This window comes from Hemicordylus capensis, chromosome 2 (genome assembly GCF_027244095.1).
Source record: "Hemicordylus capensis ecotype Gifberg chromosome 2, rHemCap1.1.pri, whole genome shotgun sequence".
NCBI lineage: Eukaryota > Metazoa > Chordata > Lepidosauria > Squamata > Cordylidae > Hemicordylus > Hemicordylus capensis.
In genome coordinates, this window is record NC_069658.1 from 264,828,928 (window position 1) to 264,849,021 (window position 20,094).

Here is a 20,094-nt window from a genome sequence, read left to right on the forward strand (position 1 = left end):
CCGGGGCAAGCACTGAAATTGCGCCCCCCCCATCGCGCCACCCCCGCCACCCCCCCAACATACATCTGACTGACACACATGTGTTTTTTCCTCATAACAACCCTGTGAAGTTGGCTTGTATCTCAAACATCAGAATTATGATGCAATGATGATACATACTACATTATACTTAGGTTTTTCCTCACAACAACCCTGTGAAGTTGGCCTGTATCTCAAACATCAGAATTATGATGCAATGATGATACATACTACATTATACTTAGGTTTTTCCTCACAACAACCCTGTGGAGTTGGCTTGTATCTCAAACATCAGAATTATGATGCTAAAAGCCCATTAGTTATTCTGTATTTGCATATCTCTTTTTAAAAAAGAAATGTCTAATTGAACTCCAAATTGACAATTTTTTACCCATTCTGGTCCACCTCATGCCATCCTTTTTAATCCATATACTAATTGTAATTCTATTAAAACAGATATAATTTTATTAGTATTCACAGTTCATCAAGCTAGCAATAATGGCTGTTATTGTTGAGTTTAGAGAAAAATAAAAACTGCAAGACAATTTGTTTACTCCGATGTTTAACACAACTTGTAAACAACACTTCCATGGCTAAATGTGGGTTTGTAAATCTAAGATTAAATACATGCTTCCATCAATATGTATACACACCATACACAACATGAAGGTGCACACCACACATTCAGAGACTACCACAGGATTTAAAAACCAACCATATAACATAATCCTTGAAGACAGAAATACATATATCCATTTTGGGGTTAAATATAGAGGCTATTTAGAATTCACCAAAAACAAATTCAAGCATTCACAGAGGAAATAAAATATTTCTAACTCAGAACCATATATTCCTTAGGACCTTTTAAAAAAATTCCCCATAAACATATATACAGCAAGCCTAGATCAATCTCTTTGGAACATAAGGCATCCATAACAGAGGCGTAACTATAGGGGGGCAGGGGGCGCACTTGCCCCGGGTGCCATCTTTTCGGGTCACATGGGGGGCACCGCCATGATCAAATTAAAAAAAAAAATTATTATTTTAATACAAATTTCTCCTGCTCAGTGCAGCAGCACTGCAGCAGTCAAGGGAGCGCGTCGGCGCCCCCTCCCCCACGAGCGGTCCCTTCCGCACCGCCCACGCCCCCCCCATTGCTTTGCTGGTGGCCAGTCAGTGGCCTGGCCTGGCGGCGGGCGCCTTTCATGCTGCTCACTGCGCTTGCCCTTGGCTGAGGCTCGCTCGCTCTGTCGCTCGCTTAGTCTGGAACAACCAGAAAGAGGTCCTCTAGTGGCTTGCCAGCCAGAGGGTCTCTAGTCAGTGACGCACGCATGTGTGTCTCGTCCGGCATGCCGAGTCGTGCTGCGCATGCGTGCGGTGCGTCCATCTTCCTCTGTTCGCCTGCACGTGGTGGCACGGTTGCCGTCGCGGAGGAAAGTGTGGTTGCTGGGGCTGGGGTTGCACTGCAGCAGGTGCAGGCGGGACGACGAGGACACACACGGACAACCGCACGGAAGAAAGGATTCGGTGGCGGGTGGGTGGAAGCAGCAGACAAAGTGTCAGGGTGAGAAATTGAATGAGTTGCAAAAACTACAGAAGCCACATGTGGGGGGAAAACATATTAAAGAATCAGGCTTTTATTTAGCTGCCCAACTATGGTTCTCAGATGCCTAACAGGTGTTAATGTTTGCAATATACACTCCTCTCTCCGCCCCAAAAGAAAGAAAAACAATCATAAAGATTCTTTGGCACTCAATCTTAAATGCATACATGTATATGGAACTGAGAGTCAATTCCCACAGCCTGGGTAGTACAGCAGTGTGAGTTGACTCAAGCAGTGTAACATAGCTGCCTGTGCATTGTTACAAGGTGTTTCAAGAGAGTTTTACCATGAGTTCTGCTTGCTGGCATGCTCGTTTTTGCACTGTGAAAGCTTGCCTTGTGATCTTAGTTTACGCTGAAGTGCTCCTATAACAGCTCCATCTCAGAAAAACCTGCAGTGTTAGCTTTAACAAGTGCCTGTGGTATCCTGCTAAAGACACAAAGTTTGGCAAGAAAAATGGGGGAGGGGGTTATATGCCAGGACCTTTGGAGATTGTCTCTTGCTTGTGAGGAAAAACCTAAGTATAATGTGGTGTGTATCATCATTGCATCATAATTCTGTTGTTTGAGATTCAAGCCAACTCCACAGGGTTGTTGCTTGTGAGGAAAAACCTAAGTATAATGTAGTGTGTATCATCATTGCATCATAATTCTGTTGTTTGAGATTCAAGCCAACTCCACAGGGTTGTTGCTTGTGAGGAAAAACCTAAGTATAATGTAGTGTGTATCATCATTGCATCATAATTCTGTTGTTTGAGATTCAAGCCAACTCCACAGGGTTGTTGCTTGTGAGGAAAAAACACATGTGTGTCAGTCAGATGTATGCTGGGGGGGGTGGCGGCGGGGGGGGCGCAATTTCAGTGCTTGCCCCGGGCGCCGTTTTCCCTAGTTACGCCTCTGATCCATAATATTCAGAAACAAAGACAAAATATAAAAAGCCAGATCCCCTTACTCAGCATTTCTTGATTCCTTTCTCCGGCAAAATTCTCATCATTCCAACTGCTGTGGCGTTTGTTTGTGGGGTTTTTGGTCCCTTCCTCTCAACATGCAAAGATATTAACAAAGACTGCCCACACAGTCCTTACCTCCAGCAAGATCTTCAGTTTTGAAGCTGGGCTACTAGGAATCTTGAGTTTCTTGTCTATATAATGGGTAATGTTTAATATTTGTGTGTTTCTTTGAGCATCCAGAAATCTAACTAGTTGATGCCTGAGACATTGTGCCCCCTCCCCCTCCCCAACAATTAACTGAGGAAAAAGTATGCCAGCAGAGACAATCTCCAAAGGTCCTGGCATATAACCCCCTCCCCCATTTTTCTTGCCAAACTTTGTGTCTTTAGCAGGATACCACAGGCACTTGTTAAAGCTAACACATGCACTGCAACTCATTCTCACCCTGATACTTCAGGTCTGGTTCCACCCGCCCGCTGAATCCTTTCTTGTCCGTGCCGGGTGTCCGTGTGTGTCCTCGTCCTGCCTGCGTGCCTGCTGCAGCCCCAGCCCCAGCAACGACGCTTTCCTCCGCGACCGCGCCACCAGGCGAACCAAGCTGGGAGGACAGACGCACCGCACGCATGCGCAGCGCGACTCGGCACGCCAGCCGAGTTGCGCGTGTGACTAGAGACCCTCTGGCTGGCAAGCCACTAGAGGGCCTCTTTCTGGCTTGCCTGCCTGATAACTTCCAGAGCGAGCCTCAGCCAAGGCACAAGCAGTGAGCATGAAAGGCGCCCGCCGCCAAGCCAGGCCACTGGCCAGCAATGGGGGGGGGCGCGGAAGGGACCGCTCGTGGAGAGGACGCCGACGCGCTCCCTTGACTGCTGCAGCGCTGCTGCTGAGCTGGAGAAATTTGTATTAAAAAATTAGGGGGGGGAATTGGATCGGCGGGGGTCATGGCGGTGCCCCCCACGTGACCCAAAAAGATGGCGCCCGGGGCACATGCCCCCCTGCCCCCCCTATCATTACGCCGCTGGCAACTGCAGACGAACCTCTCCAGATGATCTCAATGGGCGGTGTGGGTCATAGCAAAGAAGGCGTTCTCTTAAATACCCAGGGCCACCCAGGATGTTTAGAGCGTTATAGGTTATAACCAAAACCTTGTACTTTGCCCAGAAACTTATTGGTAGCCAGTGTAGATCTTTTAAGATAGGAGTGATATGGTCTCCCTGAGATGACCCAGAGTCCAACTGGCTGCCACATTCTGGACTAACTGCAGTTTCTGGACTACATACAAAGGCAGCCCCACATAGAGCGCATTTTATTTATTTATCTATCAAATTTGTACACTGCCCCAAACTTTTGTCTCTAACAATAACATAAAACAAGTTAAAATATATACAAAAACTTAAAACAATTTAACAATTTAAAAATCACCTACAAATTAAAACCTTAAAATTTTTAAGAACTGAAAAAGGTTGGGTGAAGAGGTGGGTTTTCAAATGCTTTCTAAAAATTGTCAGAGATGCGGAGGATCGTATCTCAGCAGGGAGCGCATTCCACAGTCTCGGGGCAGCAACCGAGAAAGCCCATCCCCATGTGGCCACCAGCCGAGCTGGGGGCAACTGGAGACTGATCTCTCCGGACGACCTCAATGGGCAGTGGGGCTAATAATGAAGAAGACGTTCTCTTAGATACCCAGATCCTAAGCCATTTAGGGTTTTATAAGTTATAACTAGCACTTTGTATTTTGCCCAGTAACCAATTTGCAGCCAGTGGCATATGCAGGTGTTGTTGACTGCTCACTTTTTTCTAGTCATTTGTAGCCTTAATACAGATTTCTTTTCATATTAGGTATGTTGTCTGTGGTTTTTGATTGAGGGTTCCAGTTTGTTGTTTACTGTTGATTTTCTATAAAACAAGAAAAGGAAAGTCAGTTAATGGCTATATAAAACCCATCACATGAACAACTCTCTTAATTATCAGCTGCTTTGTCATGAACAAGATTATCTAAAGTGCAGAAATTATCAAGGCAGGCCAGTGACAACTCTGCTGCCTTAAAATTGTTTCAGACAAAAATGCCATATGAATATGCCCTGAGCTGCCTCCATATATTGAAAGACCCATTGAATTCTGGGTTTGTTACACAAAGTGAAAAGAATTTTCCTAGGGCTCTGAGAGCCAATCCACCTTCCATCATATCAAGATTGCCTCAGGGAATGGATGTCAGTCCCACAGTATTGCCAAAAACATGACTGTCTAGTGCCGACATTCACCTGAACAGGAGCATGCAGGGTTCTTCACTAGTTATATCAATGTGAGGAGGCCTTTCTACATTGTTCCCTCATATGTACAGAAAAGTGAACCTCTTTTTTTGTCTCTCCACAAGGAGGATCATGTTCAGTGAATCTCCCATAATTTTCCTGTGTTCCCAGGAGTTCTCCCAGGAGATCCTTTCTACATAGGGTCACTAACTCCTGCCCTATGAAAGGAGTGAAAGCCCTGTGGAAGAGTAGAATGAAACTTCCTTTGCTGAAGATCAAAGTAGAGGGCTAAAGAAGTTTTGTTCTTCTCTATAGTAACTATAACATAAAACCTGGATGGGTTTAATAGCAGTTTTGGTGGCATGTTAAGGCACTTCCTTTATACACATGTGTGTATAATTAACAATCATTCCATTTCTGCAAAATAGGACGTAAAAGAGTTCCCCTCTTTTCGTCAGGCATCTCTGATGCAGCAGCACAGTAATGTGACCTTATGTTCTTACACTTGGGCCAATGTTTCTAATGGCTGACCTCTGGACCAAATTACTCAGTAGTACTACTCAGAAGTTCCTCTACAGTTCTAGTTAATTTCAATAGGACTACTCATGAGTAATTTAGTCAGGATGTCAGTCACTGCGTTCTGGTGTTCCACTCATCCCCAACATCAAGAAAGAGTGCACAGGAACTTCTGGTGTAGTATTTGGGAAGGACTGGATGGCCCAAGTGTAAGAACATAAGGTCACATTACTGTATCAGACTACCGCTGAGGCCAGCATCTTTGGTTTTGTACTGTGCTTACAATGCTCTCACTGTGCTTACGGGGAGTTTGCAAGCAGGTCATGGACCTCCCTTGCTTTTGCCACCAACTGGTATTCAGTAACATGTTACCTTTGAATATACATATTTACATGCCATCTGTGAAAAAACTGACTACAGTTGAGAATCTTTCATGTGCATATTTATATATGCTTAGGCAGTTTAGTGAATTAAGAATGGCAACTGTGGCCAGGTACTTTGATTAATAGGAGGAGTGTATAGATGCCAGAATGTGTGCTGTGGAATAAGTTGGAAGTTAACTGCCAAGGAAGAGGCTGGCAGAAAGGGACTCAGACTGAAAGACAGAAAATTATAACTATATTTCTTGGAAAGGAATTTTCCAAGAATTTATTTTTATTTTTATTTTTTTATTTAAAAAGATTTTGTTTTTTTAAAAATTGAACTTTCTCTATTGGAGTAACAGCCCATGCCTAAAATATCCCCCAGCTATAAAGGGCAGTAGATATTATTAGAGAGGACTACTGAAGATAAATGGTGGCCACAGGTAGAAGAACCATCACACCCTCCTCCTCTCAAAATGAATAAAACTAGAATAAGTTTCTGGGAGATCATGGAGCCCTAACATTTACTTCCCTAAGATGAATCCTAAGGAACTCTTGGTTCCCTGTAGAAAAACCTGAACTTATTACAAGGGCAATTTGCTAATAAAAAGGAATAAAAGATGCTAAATGTTTCTTCATGATTGCAGTGGGTGAGGTTCCTGGGGATGCTGCAATCAACACTATGGAATAAATCAGGCTTACACTGCACATCGTCTGCATACTGTTCCAGCGTCAGAGCCGGTTTCAGAAGCTGCCACTTGGGGTCTTCCGGGAAGTGATTGTCAATAAAAAAAGCAGGATGGGTAAGGAAGTAGAACTCGTTGTAGCTGGAACAAGGAGAAAGGATCTCAATCAGAGCAGTATAAGAGAGTGTTTCATAACTAGGGATAAAGAGGCAAAGATATCTGCAGATAGTTTGCTTTTCTTAAATCAGTGTTTGTTTTCAATTGCTTACTTTTTATTATATTACCTGTTGTTGTTTTTTTAAAAAGCTGACATACTGTGCAACTTTAGAACAATGGTATAACACTGTGTTTGTGCAATTGCCCCAAACTGTGCAAAAACGAATTGTACAAACGTAGTTGTGCAATAGCATGCCCGTTTGACAAAATAAAAACAAGCACACATTTTTTCTAACAGTAGATGCAAAATGGTGGTCATTAGGATTGGATCCATGGCATGCAGAGGGGTGTGTGAGAGTGGATTTAACCCCCTGCTCTTCTTGCATTTGCAGTCCTTATCATGGGGGTCCACATGGGCTACTGCCCTGGGAGAGAAGCTGCATTGGTATCAATGGCAGCTTCCCTTCTGAGTCCAACAGCAGCTGTGGACAGAGTGGGTGAAATGGTTCTGGACTGTAGTAGAAGCAAAGAGTTAAATCCCCAGTGTCCCCTACACTACAATCCTGATACTGGCTGACATCCCGACTAACACACAGCAGAAATGTGCCAGAAAGCTGTGCCTGCCCTGTGGAAGGCTTCCAGAGTATTGCAGTGTGGGCACTAGCAGGTGGGAGGGAGCAACTTTCAGAAGACACTGCCAAAAGTATGTATGAGCTGCATGACCTCAGGGAATGCAGGCGTGTCTTCCTGGCCTGTGCTGCATTGGTCAGGATGTCGGCCACTGATTCTCCCTCCACACAAATGTTATTGGGGGCGAGGGAGACCAAGCACACAAAGGTCAAATCACATGTTTAATATAAGACATAGTTTGGCTCTTTCAGTCCCTTTGTCTTTGCCAACAAAACTGACCAGTGCCAGTGACATTGTAGCACAATGTACTTTTGTTAAATAACCCCTATAGACAGCTCTGTCTCTCAGAAAGGCGTGCAGAGGGGTAACTTTTGTAGAGCGTCTTGAGGCACTTTTCAAGCTTAACAAGTCTATTGAAGCATAAGCTGTCGTGGTCTACAGTCCACTTTATCAGTAGCACACACACACAAAATAAAAAGGTAAACAGTGGAGTCAAATGGCCAGGAAATACTGTTTGTTGTCTTATTATTCAATTCATATACTGCCTTTCATAAAAATCATCTCAAGGCAGTTTACAAAATAGAATAAAATCCCATAGAATCACATTAAAATATTAAAATCAAGACCATAAAGAACATTAACAATGAAAAGCAGCAGCCATCAAAAGACAAAGTGGGTGCAAAACAGAGAGACTGACAACCCCTAAGGGATAAATGCCTGAACAAATGAGAGTTTTTACTTGTGTTTTTTTTAAAGCAGCCACAGATGCCAGAGAACGGACACCCGCGGGTAGAGTATTCCAGAGCTTGGGGGCAACAACAGAGAAGGCCCAGTCTAGTGAGCAGACCTTAATTCAAAGGATAAATCAATCAGGGGAAGAATCCTCCCTTCCAAAAACATAAAAAGATGTTTGATTCCTAAGGAGTCGAACAGAGATAAAAAGGCACATTTCCTAACCTGTCCCGAAGCAACAAATGGGCTAGCAAGGACTTGGTAAATGGGCACATCAAAACTGCAGATGTGCAATCTTATACACTTAGGGGCATCCTGTTCGTAACATAGTCAGTCCAGCAACTCTCTAGTCAGACACGTCCACACATTTACATAGCTCCTCTTGCCAGTGTTGGGCAAGATTTACTCAGAGTATTCCAGTCCAAATAGCAATACACTCATTTGTCTTCCAAGAAAGCTGCCACCTTCAGGGTAGGCAGAATGGCTGGGAAACTGCCCCAGGGCATGTTTTGAGGTATATTTACCCTTGGTCATATCATATGGCCTTAGAGTCCAGTATCTCGGAATCTGTTTGGATCACTATCTTACGGACTCTAATTCAAGCAAGTTGTAGCCCTTTGCTCCTCACTCTTCTGCTTCCCTGCTGTCCTGCTCATGAGGAGATCACTACCAATGTGCAACGAACGCACCACCTTACTCAGGAAAGATAGGTAAACTAACCTTTTGCCCTTCTAAGTCTCTTCACCCCCTTCTCTCTCTTCTCTGCCTCTCCATTTCCAAGGACAATTTCCATGGCAGGTCTTAAGCCAGGCTCTGGTCTAGTACTTTGTCCAAGCCAATCAATCTTTAGTTAGGACTTCAAGCTAAAGTATTGCCAGCCAAACCCTTGCCTAGTATACCAGCTAAATTTTGTTACCTTGCCTAACTAAACTTTTTACTTTCTGTACCCCTGTTTTACCCTTAATAAAGTTTGAACTGCATCTACGTCTCCTTATCTTTTCCAAGATCCCGAACTTGCTCAGATTTGATACTGGAACCAAATTGCTCCCTCTAGCCAAGCTAATTCCCCACTGTAAGTCAAGAGCATCATCAGAGCATTTAGCCAGTGCTCTGGGGCAGTTCTGGTAACACTGTTCAAATGTTCATATACACATGGTCAAGTACAATATGTTCTGAGCACATGTATGTACTTATTGAGAATTATATATACACAAGGCCTCAAGAAATTTTCTTTGAATCTAGGAACCAGCCCAAACAAAGAACATTTGAGAAAATTACCAGATTTTGGATCATAATGCCCATTCTTGGTGATGGACATTATGATAGGAAGGGTATCTCTTCTCTTTCTTCCCTTTAAAATTGTGCCCTCAAGTCAGTGTCGACTCCTGGTGACCACTGAGCCATGTGGTTGTCTTTGGCAGAATACAGGAGGGATTTACCATTGCCTCCTTCCGCGCAGTGTGAGATGATGCCTTTCCGCACCTTCCTGTATCACTGCTGCCCGATATAGGTGTTTCCCATATTCTGCCCACATATAACTGCATGTTACCCCTTCTGTGCCCCCTCAATATTTTTTTTCTGGTGCTGCCACTTCCCATTTCCAGTAATAGGAAATTGCTTCAGTATTCCTTGAGTGTATAGGAAGTACGTTTGCAGGGGAAGTAATAAGAGGAGTTAACTAGCAGAGCAAAGGTTTTGGCTGGCAGCCAGTATGTTCTTTTTCCAGGGCATTTTACAAGAAGGAAAGGGGTTAAGGTGAAGAAGAGGGATTGAGACTCCTCTATTTAAAATACTTTGATTTTAAACAGAGCTGCAGCCTCTTGATACATGTCTATATGTCAATGAACTTGTATCTGAAGCCGATAATGTGGAGGAAGCATAAGATAGCCATAGGAAAGCCAAATATATGACGACAGTGGGAATTAGTATCTGAAAACGGACAGCCAATTCTAAGGAATTACAAAGACACTGGAGAAAAGAAAGTGAGACTTTGGAATTGTCAACTGTTCAAGTTCTAGGTCTGACTTGGAAAACAGACACTTATTTTTGGGACTCAATCTGTTAGAGCACTGGTTTCCAACCTTTGATCCATGGACCACTGGTGGTCTGTGAGGGTACTGTAGGTGGTCCATGGAGTGGGGGTAATAATAATAATCATCATCAGCCTTTTCATTAGGAAAGTGATCCTTTCCTCACTGATAGGTTTTCTGCAGGTAGAATGTTCTGAAGGTAAAATGTACTGTGACAAGTGCAATATGTTTGTGAGTGAGCATAATAAGTTATTAGAAGTAGCTGTTTTACATACCCCTTGATAGACAAGTTTGACTCCCACCAGCCATAGGCTATGTTAAAAATGTTTAAAACAACTTGCTTACACAGTGGTCCACAAAAGCTTTTGATAATGATGTAGTGGTTTACACAAAAGGAAAAGGTTGGAAACCGCTTTGTTAAGAGTTTGATACATAGAATACAGAAGAGTTTATGTTGCAAATGACAGCACCTATCTTTGACCCAAAAGGACTTCCGATACCATTTATAATCAGGGTAAAATGCATTTTTCAGGAAATATGGGGAAAGGGTCTCAAACAGGATAAAGAACAACCAAAAAGATTTAGCTGAGAAATTGGATAAGTGGTGTCCAGAGGCATTTTATCTGCAAAACCTGAGCAATCACAAGGTGGTATAATCAGATTATTTTTACAGGTCAGATACTAATGGTTCAATGACTTTGTGATGCAAGTGAAAAGGCAGTAGGGTATATATGGTATACAGCGAGAAGTGGGGCTGAAGCTAGTCGCTGCCAGCACAAGAATAGCTCCTTTAAAACGATGATTCTTTCCTGCCTTGAACTAATGGGAACAGTCATAGGAGCAAGGTTAGGGAAATGCTTAAAAGCAACACTTAATATAGAGAATGCTAAAAGTTACAGGTGGATGGATTCTATGAGAACTATCCACTGCATACCTAGCCAAGCCAATCAGTAGAAGCCATTTGTAGCCATTTGTAGCTATTCGTAGCCATTTGTAGCTGGGATTCAAACCTGACAGATCCTCTAACTGGTTTCTTTATATGGCAACTGAAAACCCAGCTGATCTACCAGGTGACAGCACGTTGGGAAGCTGATCAGTTGTAGGCTTTGGTGGAAGGGACCCCAATAGTTGTCACAACCATTTGATGTGGCGTGGCCATGGAATGCTGACATGGGGCGATACTCTGAAGAGTGATGCTGAATTTGCAGTGAATTTATAGGCAACTCCACAGTTACATTTCACACATACAGAACCAAAAAAGGCCAGTGGTTTAGTTGGGAAGGAACAGTAAATTGAAACATGCCGAGAGTAACCAAGCTGAGAGGCTTTAATACAAGAGCAGGTTAGTAGCTAATAAAAAGATTTCCAGTGTGGAGAAACAGTGCTGGATTTAGGCAGAAGCTACAGCTTAGGGCCTCACCTTATTAGAGGCCTCTGAATACCAAAATGCCTAAGTTTCAAGTTTTACATAATTGTTGAAAATATAAGGGGGAAAGACACAAACAGATATTATCATTCTGATAAGACAAATATTTATGGCTACACAATTATCACAGAGTTTATAAACCTGTGCAGAAATAACTGTAAGTTATATTTAAGTTTTATTTAACCAGGGCCTGGTTTAGATCAACGCCCACCACCATGGCTACAGGCAGCATTCAGACAAACACTGCTGTCACCATGAGCTGGGTGATGTGTGGGGTGGGTGAATGACACGCCAGGGCAAGGCTTCCAACCCATTTTATAATGCTATGGGGCCTTTTAAGCTTAACTTAGCTTAGGGCTTCAGGGAGGTCATGATCTGGCCCTGCAAAGTGATATTGGATAGGGAGGGCTCAAACGGAGGCGTTTTAAATGTTGAACTAAAGCAAGGAATTCCTACTAAAGGGGAAACTTGGAGGATGATGAACTTGAGTGAAGTGAGTGAAGTGCAAGGGGCTGCAGGATGAAACCTTGAATGATTGACAGGTCACAGGATCACCTGTAAGTCTAGGGTTGAGAGAGTGTTCAGGTTTTGAATAAGACAATTTGATGTTGTTGGGTGCAGTCTGCTCAGTATTTGTATGTTATAGCTTATAATAAATGAAATTGGGAGAATACCTCCCAAATGCATTGTAATTACATCATTAACTGTTGCTTATGCTAGGAGAAATACTCAGTAGTAGCAGTTTTTAAAAGAAATATTAAAATTAGATGGTTATGTCCAGACTAATAGCTATCTAACTATGGCAAATACAGATATTGATCTGTACTCCTCAAATAATTGCCCTCCCTTCCCGGCTTTCCCCCTCCCTCAGAAAACAAGAGAGCCCTGCTGGATAGGACTAAAGGCACATCTAGTTCAGGGCCAGATTAACATAGTAGTAAATGTAGCATTTGCTACGGGCTCACCGTTTTCTAGGGCCCCGCATGCCTGGCTTGAACGTCTGCCCCTTCTTTCTGCTCTCTATTTGGTGCTCTCTGCTGACTCTCCTCATTGCCTGCTGCTGCCCATTCTCATCTCCTGTCGGAATGGGAGACGAGAATGGGCAGCAGCAGGCAGTGAGGAGTGTCCCTCCTGAGTTGTCCGCGTCGGCGCCACCACCTGATCCTAATTAGCTGCCTTGCCTTTGTTTGCCCACATCACTTCTCGTGGCTGGGGCTGTGTAGGCAGCCTGCCCCGCGTGGCACACGCTCCTCCTCATGCCTGCGACACACGTTTGGCTTGAACATCTGCCCTCTGTATTTGGTGCTCTGCCTCTGAGTGCTGACTATCCTCATTGCTTGCTACTGCCCATTCTCATCTCCTGTCGGGAGACAAGAATGGGCAGCAGCAGGCAGTGAGGAGAGTCCCAGTCCCTCCCGAGTTGGCTGCGGTGGTGTCACTGAGTGACGGTGACCGCCTGATTGATTCTAATTGGCTGCATGCCTTGATTTCGCCCATGTGCTTCTCGTGGCTGGGGCTGATAAGTATGCAGGCAGTTGCCCTGTGCAGCACGCACTCCCTCCTCATGCCTGTGACACCGCCCACACACGGCACTGGCACATACTCCTCCTATATTCAACGATGCATGCACTGCACACTTGCTTGTGATCGCGCCCATAGCTGCTCCCTCTGTGGGTGCTTCTCGCATGCACGCGCAACACCTGTGACCAGTGACCATGCACCACACTTTATGCTCACGAAGAGCATGTCTACCCACCACCGCCATTCCCACAGGGTGTGCTGCTGCTGAACCCACTAACCACCACCCCACACCGAATTCAAAGAGTTGGGGCTGCTGCCGCCAGGCAGGCCAAGTATGTGTGGAATGGGGAAAAGAGCGTGCTGAGTGAGAAGTGGGCTCAGGCTCTCAGCCCTCCAGCTCCTGCCGTGACTCCTGTCTCTCTGCACTACAGATTGGACACAAAAGTGTGTGTGGGGGGGGCGTGTTTTACAAAGTTTGTTGACTGGCTGGCTCAGCTGAGTGGAGGCATGGGGCGGTTGGTGGAGGGGCACTAGGCAAATGAAAAAATTGAATTACTTTACTATGCAAGTACGGTAAATAATGTATGTTTCAATTTTTATGTGCATTTTTCTTAATTTGGGGCCCCTTCATAACATATGCTACAGGCCTCACACTAGCTTATTCTGGCCTTGATCTAGTCCATTATGCTACCAGTGATGGCCACTCAGATGTCTGCAGGAAGCCCTCAAGCAGGATATAAAGGCAACAGGGCCCCCACCCCCCCACATCTTAAGGATAACACTTCATGCATCTGATGAAGGCCAAAAAGGCTTCTACTATGTTAATTAGGTTAGTCTTTAAAGTGTTGCTATGCTTTCTTATTTTAAGGTTACCCCCTCCTGAAGTGATCTAACTTTCAGGATTCCCAGATATGTACTGATTTTGCATACTGTATACATGGGTCCAGCCCTCTGTTGGCATAAGAATTTACAACACCACAGCCACTCATGGAAATTAAATGGATGATTGTCAGAGTTTGTCTGTTCCTATTGCCCTCCCACTCCATGGATTAATTTCTTTTCTCTGCTTATAGTGGTCAGTCTAGACAAGTAGCCCCAGAAAATAAATGAAACGAACAAAGAAGCCAAGTTCTGTCCCCACTGCAAATCATCCCCTCCTGTGACTGGCCATTCTACTGCTTAAAAAACATACCAGAAAACAAACTTGCTGGAGGAATTGGTCACATAGCCACTTCCCCAGGTGCTGTCCAACAGGTGCCATCTTCCATCAAGATAAACTGCATTCCAGGAATGATTAGGATTCTTGAAGCCTTTTAATTTCTTTTTCCCTTTGGCAAAGCCTGACAGTTTCTTACATTCAATCCCTGCAATGCTGAGGGGAAGAAAGAAATTCAGAAACTCTATTATAGTCAAGGGGGCCATCTCATCTACATTGCATACAGGCACAGTTGCATACAAGTCATACTTACTCTATATCAGTGCAGCAGTTCTTACTGAAAGCAGAATTAGGCAGTGAAATGCATTTCAGTAAAAGTAAGTTTCTAGCTTTTAAGGTGAGAGCAGTTTCAAAGGTACGTAACCAATGCCTGGGTGGGGATGGACTGCAGGCAGGCTGCTCAGGATTTCTAGAGCTTGTGGCAGGGCTTCAGTCCTATATATTATTCTTTATTTATTCCCATGACCACAAGGGTCAGAGTAAAACATGCAAAATAAGAAAATCGACATGGTTTTGCTTGATTTGCATGCAGTTAATAGGAGTTAGTTTTATGGAGCCATTTCATTTTGAGCAAAACAATTCAATCTTTAAGAGAACAAGGAACAACTAACAAAAGCACTGAAGACTCCTTAGCGTATATTTTCTGGCACAGGATTCAGATCATGGAGATGCAGAATGTTGATTTCTTTTGTAAAGCATAGGATACTCTTAGTTGTCTCTATAGGTTACAGGTGCATCCTGGGCACATCTGAATGTGCCCCAGTGGACAAGAGGGACCAAAAATTAGAGACAGAAAAAGAAATGTTGCAAATGTGGGAGGGGGGAAGGGGGGCTATTATGATTGATCAGGAGATATGAATGGGCAGATCAGGCACCCTGCCAATTACCTGCACATTTTTCCAAAGAAGGCAGCATATCCAGAACACACACACTTTCGGAACTGAAAGATCTCAGCTGGCTCAGTTATCCACTTGGCTTCAGTATGATAAGCCTTCACATCATATTCTAGAAGAATAAAGTCAACTGTGAAATGGATGGCGACTTGTAATAGAAGGGGCTCCAACTGTGATCCTTCAGTCAAACACATTTCTCATTGGATCAGATTGATAAATCAATTCAATAATCACAGATGGGTGAAGAAATACTGAACATATTTCATCCTATCTAAAAAGGGTGCTCAATACTGATGGTGTTTTACTGCATCTTTGTGCACTTCTGAATTACGGCAGTACCATTCTAGAAGGGGAACAATAGGCATCCCATAGGTTGTTGTGAGGGCACACATAACCATGTACACCACTCTGGGCTCCTTGGAGGAAGAGCAGGATAGAAATGTAAAAAATTAAATTAAATTAAAAATCAGATATTTAGGATTGTGGTGCCAGGACATTCTGTTGCTCTAGCATCTCAATCAAAAACATTGACCAGTTCAGATAAACAGAAGTACTTTCATCCAAATGCAGAGATATTTTGTGGCAGAGGTTCAGTGGATGAAGCTTCCTCCTTGCATGAAGATACAGTGATAGAAGAAAGCTTCACAAAGGCCTCCCTGTTGTGTGGTTATCAAAGGCTCTGTCATGAAAAGACGGCAGTAACCCCACCTACCAATATTATGGCAAGTCCACATCCAAATGGCTCGGACTTTCTCCAGGTCACTGTGGGCTTTTTTGAGCAGGGCACTCACCAGATTTTCCATACTGTCCTTGACGTCCACCTGCTTTATAAAGAGCACATAGGTTCTGTAAATGTTAAGATGCTGGAAGACAACCCAGTTTCTACCTTATAATCCCATTCTCCTGTCTCATCCTGTTTAGTGGGTTGTGAAGGGCCTGATGATGATCAGAAACATTGATGTCCATCTTTGTGAAAAATTATCAACACATCTCAAGAGCTAGATTCAATCACAGGGCAAATTTGGCACAGTGATTGTTATATCAAAACAATCACAGAATTGATTTGGGGTGAGGGTCATGATATCCAGTCTGGTGAGAACTCTGGTGTCTTCCACACACAGTAAAATTGGAGATTCAAAATAGGTCTTGAGTTACAAGTATAATATTAACATGTATGAAGACTAAATCGCTCATTATATTGCTTCTGCATGAACAATGGCCCAATGGTCCCTTCTCCCTTGCTGACACTTGGTTCACTGTAGCCCTCTTCAGGTGTTATTTCTTCTATCAGAGGCTCAAGCTTATAGCTCTAAGAGTGGGAAAGGAGTCCTCCTGTCTCCGAACTGTCACTCACCCTCTCCCGTTATGGAGAGGTTGTGTGTTACACTCCCAGATATGGGGCTGTTTATCTGAAGGAGGAAGCACACGGACTTCCATGAGCTGTAACCTGGATTGCCCAAGGCATTCAGCTACCAGCAAGGATCACGGAGATAAAGGATTTGACAAAGTAGGCTCCGGCTCACAATACATTTGTTAATCTTAAAACATATTGCCTCTTTCGAACACCTAAAAGTGATGTACAAATGCTACGAGCATATTCAGTGGTCAAAACCTCCCGCCATTTTAGGACCAGAGTTAAGGATATCTCATTTAGGTTCAAGCTCCACAAAGCCAGGCACCTGGAACCTGAGACTGATGCCTTAACAGACTTCTCATGTGAGCAAGCCCATGGTTAGGCTGATAGAGGGGCGCTTGTTCATATCTGAGCCCTACCTTAGGTCTGTATGCCCCACCTGCCCCTGCCTTCCTCCACATTAAGACATTAGATGGTTCAGTTTATTCTGCTTGGTGTGCAGGCTAGTTTGCTCGTAGCCCTATGGTTGGCCTGCCTGTTCTGGTGTGGCATTGGGTTAGAGTGGGTTGTTTTTCAGCCCCTTTCCCACCTCCCCCTGCTTTCCCTAGTGCCACTTGGTGAGCCTTCTGTGTTCTGGTGGTTGTGCCAGGGGCGTAACTACTATTAGGCAAGGGGAGTAACTACTATTAGGCAAGGGCTGCCTGGGGCCCCCCATGCCTCGAGGGGCCCCCCAGAAGCAAGTCACATGTGAAGAGTGTGTGTGTGTGTGTGTGTATACAGTATATCAGCGAGGGGCCCATTTTAGAATTTTGTCTCTGGGCCCACTCCAGCCTTGTTACGCCCCTGGGTTATGCAATCATGTCCAAATACTCCTGGGTTCCTGAACCTTAGCTTGGGGGGCCTTGGGGTTCTGGAATTTTTCATTAGGGGGTCTTTTTTCCAGCAGAGGCAATGGGGCCACTTTCTCAGTCATTGGTGAGAATTTGGGACTAGGGTGGTGGTTGGGGGGTAGGATCATTTTGCATCTTATCTTTAGGTGGGCATTCATTCTTGGGGCCTTCTCCACCTGTGTTTAGAGCAACAGGTCTCCTCCCTCTCTCATTCACTTCCCCAGTGCCTTTTGTTTTCTTATTCACTGTCCCCCCTTCCCCATCTCTTTTCTTTTTTAGTGGTGCAGCCATTTGGAGTCCTTTCTTTCATATCTAGGTGTGCAGTCGGAAGCCTTTGTTTCAATTTTATTTCCGGTGAGTCTAGGGCAGATGCTTCTGGATCTTCATCAAGGTATTTTGGTGATGCAATTAGGAACAGAGGAAAAAAACCCAGGAAGCTGCCTTCTAGCAAGTCAGACCATTGGTCCATCTGGCTCAGTATTGTCTACACAGACTGACAGCAGCTTCTCCAAGGTTGCAGGCAGGAGTTTCTACTGTATGCTTTGGTAGTTTGTTGGTTCAATAAAAAAATCTTGTCCTATAAAAAATAAATAAATCTTGTCCTATCTTGAGGATGCTGCCAGGGAGCCTTCTTCATGCAAGTATGCAGATTCTTTTCCCAGAGCAGCCCATTCCCTAAGGGGAATATCTTGCAATGATGACACAGAGTATCCCATTCAAATGCAAACCAGGGCAGGCCTTGTTTAGGGGACAATTAATGCTTGCTACCACAATTCATGCTTGCAATGAAGGCCTTGGAAAGGATATTTAGATGCCATGATGTGCCTATACCTACAAGGATTAGAATCCTTCGGACAATGGTTATTCCTGTGACACTCTATGGATGCAAAAGCTGGACTTTGAAGAAGCAAGATAGGAAAAATATTGACACTTTTGAACTTTGGTACTGGAGAAGAGAAAAGAGCTGGTCTTGTGGTAGCAAGCATGACTTGTCCCCTTAGCTAAGCAGAGTCTGCTCTGGTTGCATATGAAAGGAAGACTAGAGGTGAGAGCATTGTAAGATATTCCCCTTAGGGGATGGAGCCACTCTGGGAAGAGCATATAGGTTCCAAGTTGCTTGCCTGGCATCTCCAAGATAGGGCTGAGAGAGATTCCTGCCTACAGCCTTGGAGAAGCCACTGCCAGTCTGTGTAGACAATAGTGAGCAAGATGGACCTATGGTCTGACTCCGTATTTGGCAGCTTCCTATGTTCCTATGAGAAGACTTTTGAGGATACCATGGACAACCAGGAAAACAAACAAATAGATCGCAGAACAAATCAATCCAGAATTTTCACTCAAGGCACAAATGACCAGGCTCAAACTAACATACTTGGGACACATTATTAATTTTATTATTATTATTATTATTATTATTATTATTATTATTATTATTATTACATTTATATCCCTCTCTTCCTCCAAGGAGCCCAGAGTGGTGTACTACATACTTAAGTTTCTCTTTCACAACAACCCTGTGAAGTAGGCTAGGCTGAGAAAGAAGTGACTGGCCCAGAGTCACCCAGCTAGTATTATGGCTGAATGGGGATTTGAACTCAGGCCTCTCCGGTCCTAGTCCAGCACTCTAACCACTACACCACGCTGGCTCTCATTATGCAAAAACCCAGCTCCTTTGAGCTCCCGTAAGGCTGGGGAAAATAGCTTCTCAGGCTTTTGGCTAAGATCAAGTGTGTAATGCTGGGAAAAGTTGAAGGAAAGAGAAGAAGAGGATGACCAGCAGCAAGGTGGATAGATGCAACTACAACAGCAATGAATGCACCACTGAGAGCCCTTAAAGGCCAAGTTGAAGACAGATCATCCTGGAGAGAATCTATCTATGTGGTCACTAAGAGTCAACACCGACCTGATGGCACTTAATCAATCTATTTATCACCATAAGACCAATTCTCCTCCCAATTCCCAACCCCACCCCCAATCCTGTTTCAGGTCTTGCCTTAATTCTTAGTGTTTTGCTGTTGTCTTCAGACCTGCATTTCTGCGGCTGTTCGGGGATTAGATTCAGGGGCTTGTTTACGTTCATAGGGCAGGTGTTGAGGCAGGATCTTTGATTGCAAGCTTGGTGCAGGCCCAGGACCTTCCCAGCATGTTAGCTGTTTCTTGGTCGCCCTTAATGGAGCAGCTTCTTTTCTCCCTAGATACTCCCATTAGAGTGGACATCACTTCTATCTGGATAGTGGGCCATGGGATTCCCTGGACTGCCTTGAAGCACTGCAAAGACCTGCACTTGAGTTTCTGGCCTGGAGCAGACATTTATTGGACGTAGTAAGGTTATGAATTGAACTGATTTGATTCTTACACTGGAGGCTCTACTTTCATGGAATGCACCATCTATCCTCTTGATCATTCATCATAAGGAGAATGAGCTGACTAGTTCGGATTTCATATGACTAGTTTGGACTTTGCAAGTCAAGTGGCAATGGATTTGAATTTTATCCTGACTCTGTGCCTTGTGGCCAGAGTGGGCATGGTAGAACTGTTGCCCTGTTTGCACTGGAAGGGGGTTAGGGTCTGGATGTGCATGCTCTCAATCAATCTCAGAACAAAGTAAATGGTGAGCATTCTATGTTCCTTTCTTGGAGGTGCAGATTGTGGTTAGAACAGCCCAAGTTTCATGAACTCTGTCAGACATAGTTTTTGGGATGCTGGGGTTTGCATATCAGGCCTGGGTGGCAGAGCATATGTAAGTGCTATGAAGGTTGGCATAGCTTGTGCCTTGGGCATCTGAGTGGTGGGATAGGCACACACAAGTGCCTCTCTGTGTCAGGGAAGCTGGAGAGCAGTGGAGAGTTTTAAACAGCAACTGGAG

General features: G+C 44.2%; 1 protein-coding gene across 3 annotated transcripts in view; it reads right to left on the reverse strand.

Moving 5' to 3' along the window:
- Nucleotides 1-3,862: 3,862 nt before the first annotated feature.
- Nucleotides 3,863-20,094, reverse strand: part of LOC128347914 (kyphoscoliosis peptidase-like) — a 28,835-nt gene continuing 12,603 nt past the window's right edge. For 2 of the 3 annotated variants that reach the window (XM_053303242.1, XM_053303241.1), the window contains 5 exons: nt 15,697-15,808; nt 14,979-15,096; nt 14,068-14,247; nt 6,397-6,521; nt 3,863-4,463 (listed from right to left, as the gene is read on the reverse strand). In XM_053303242.1, the coding sequence (XP_053159217.1) occupies nt 4,462-4,463; nt 6,397-6,521; nt 14,068-14,247; nt 14,979-15,096; nt 15,697-15,808 (537 nt within the window). In that variant the 3' untranslated portion in view covers nt 3,863-4,461. The remainder of the gene's footprint in view (nt 4,464-6,396; nt 6,522-14,067; nt 14,248-14,978; nt 15,097-15,696; nt 15,809-20,094) is intronic. The other variant, XM_053303243.1, reaches the window with a different exon arrangement.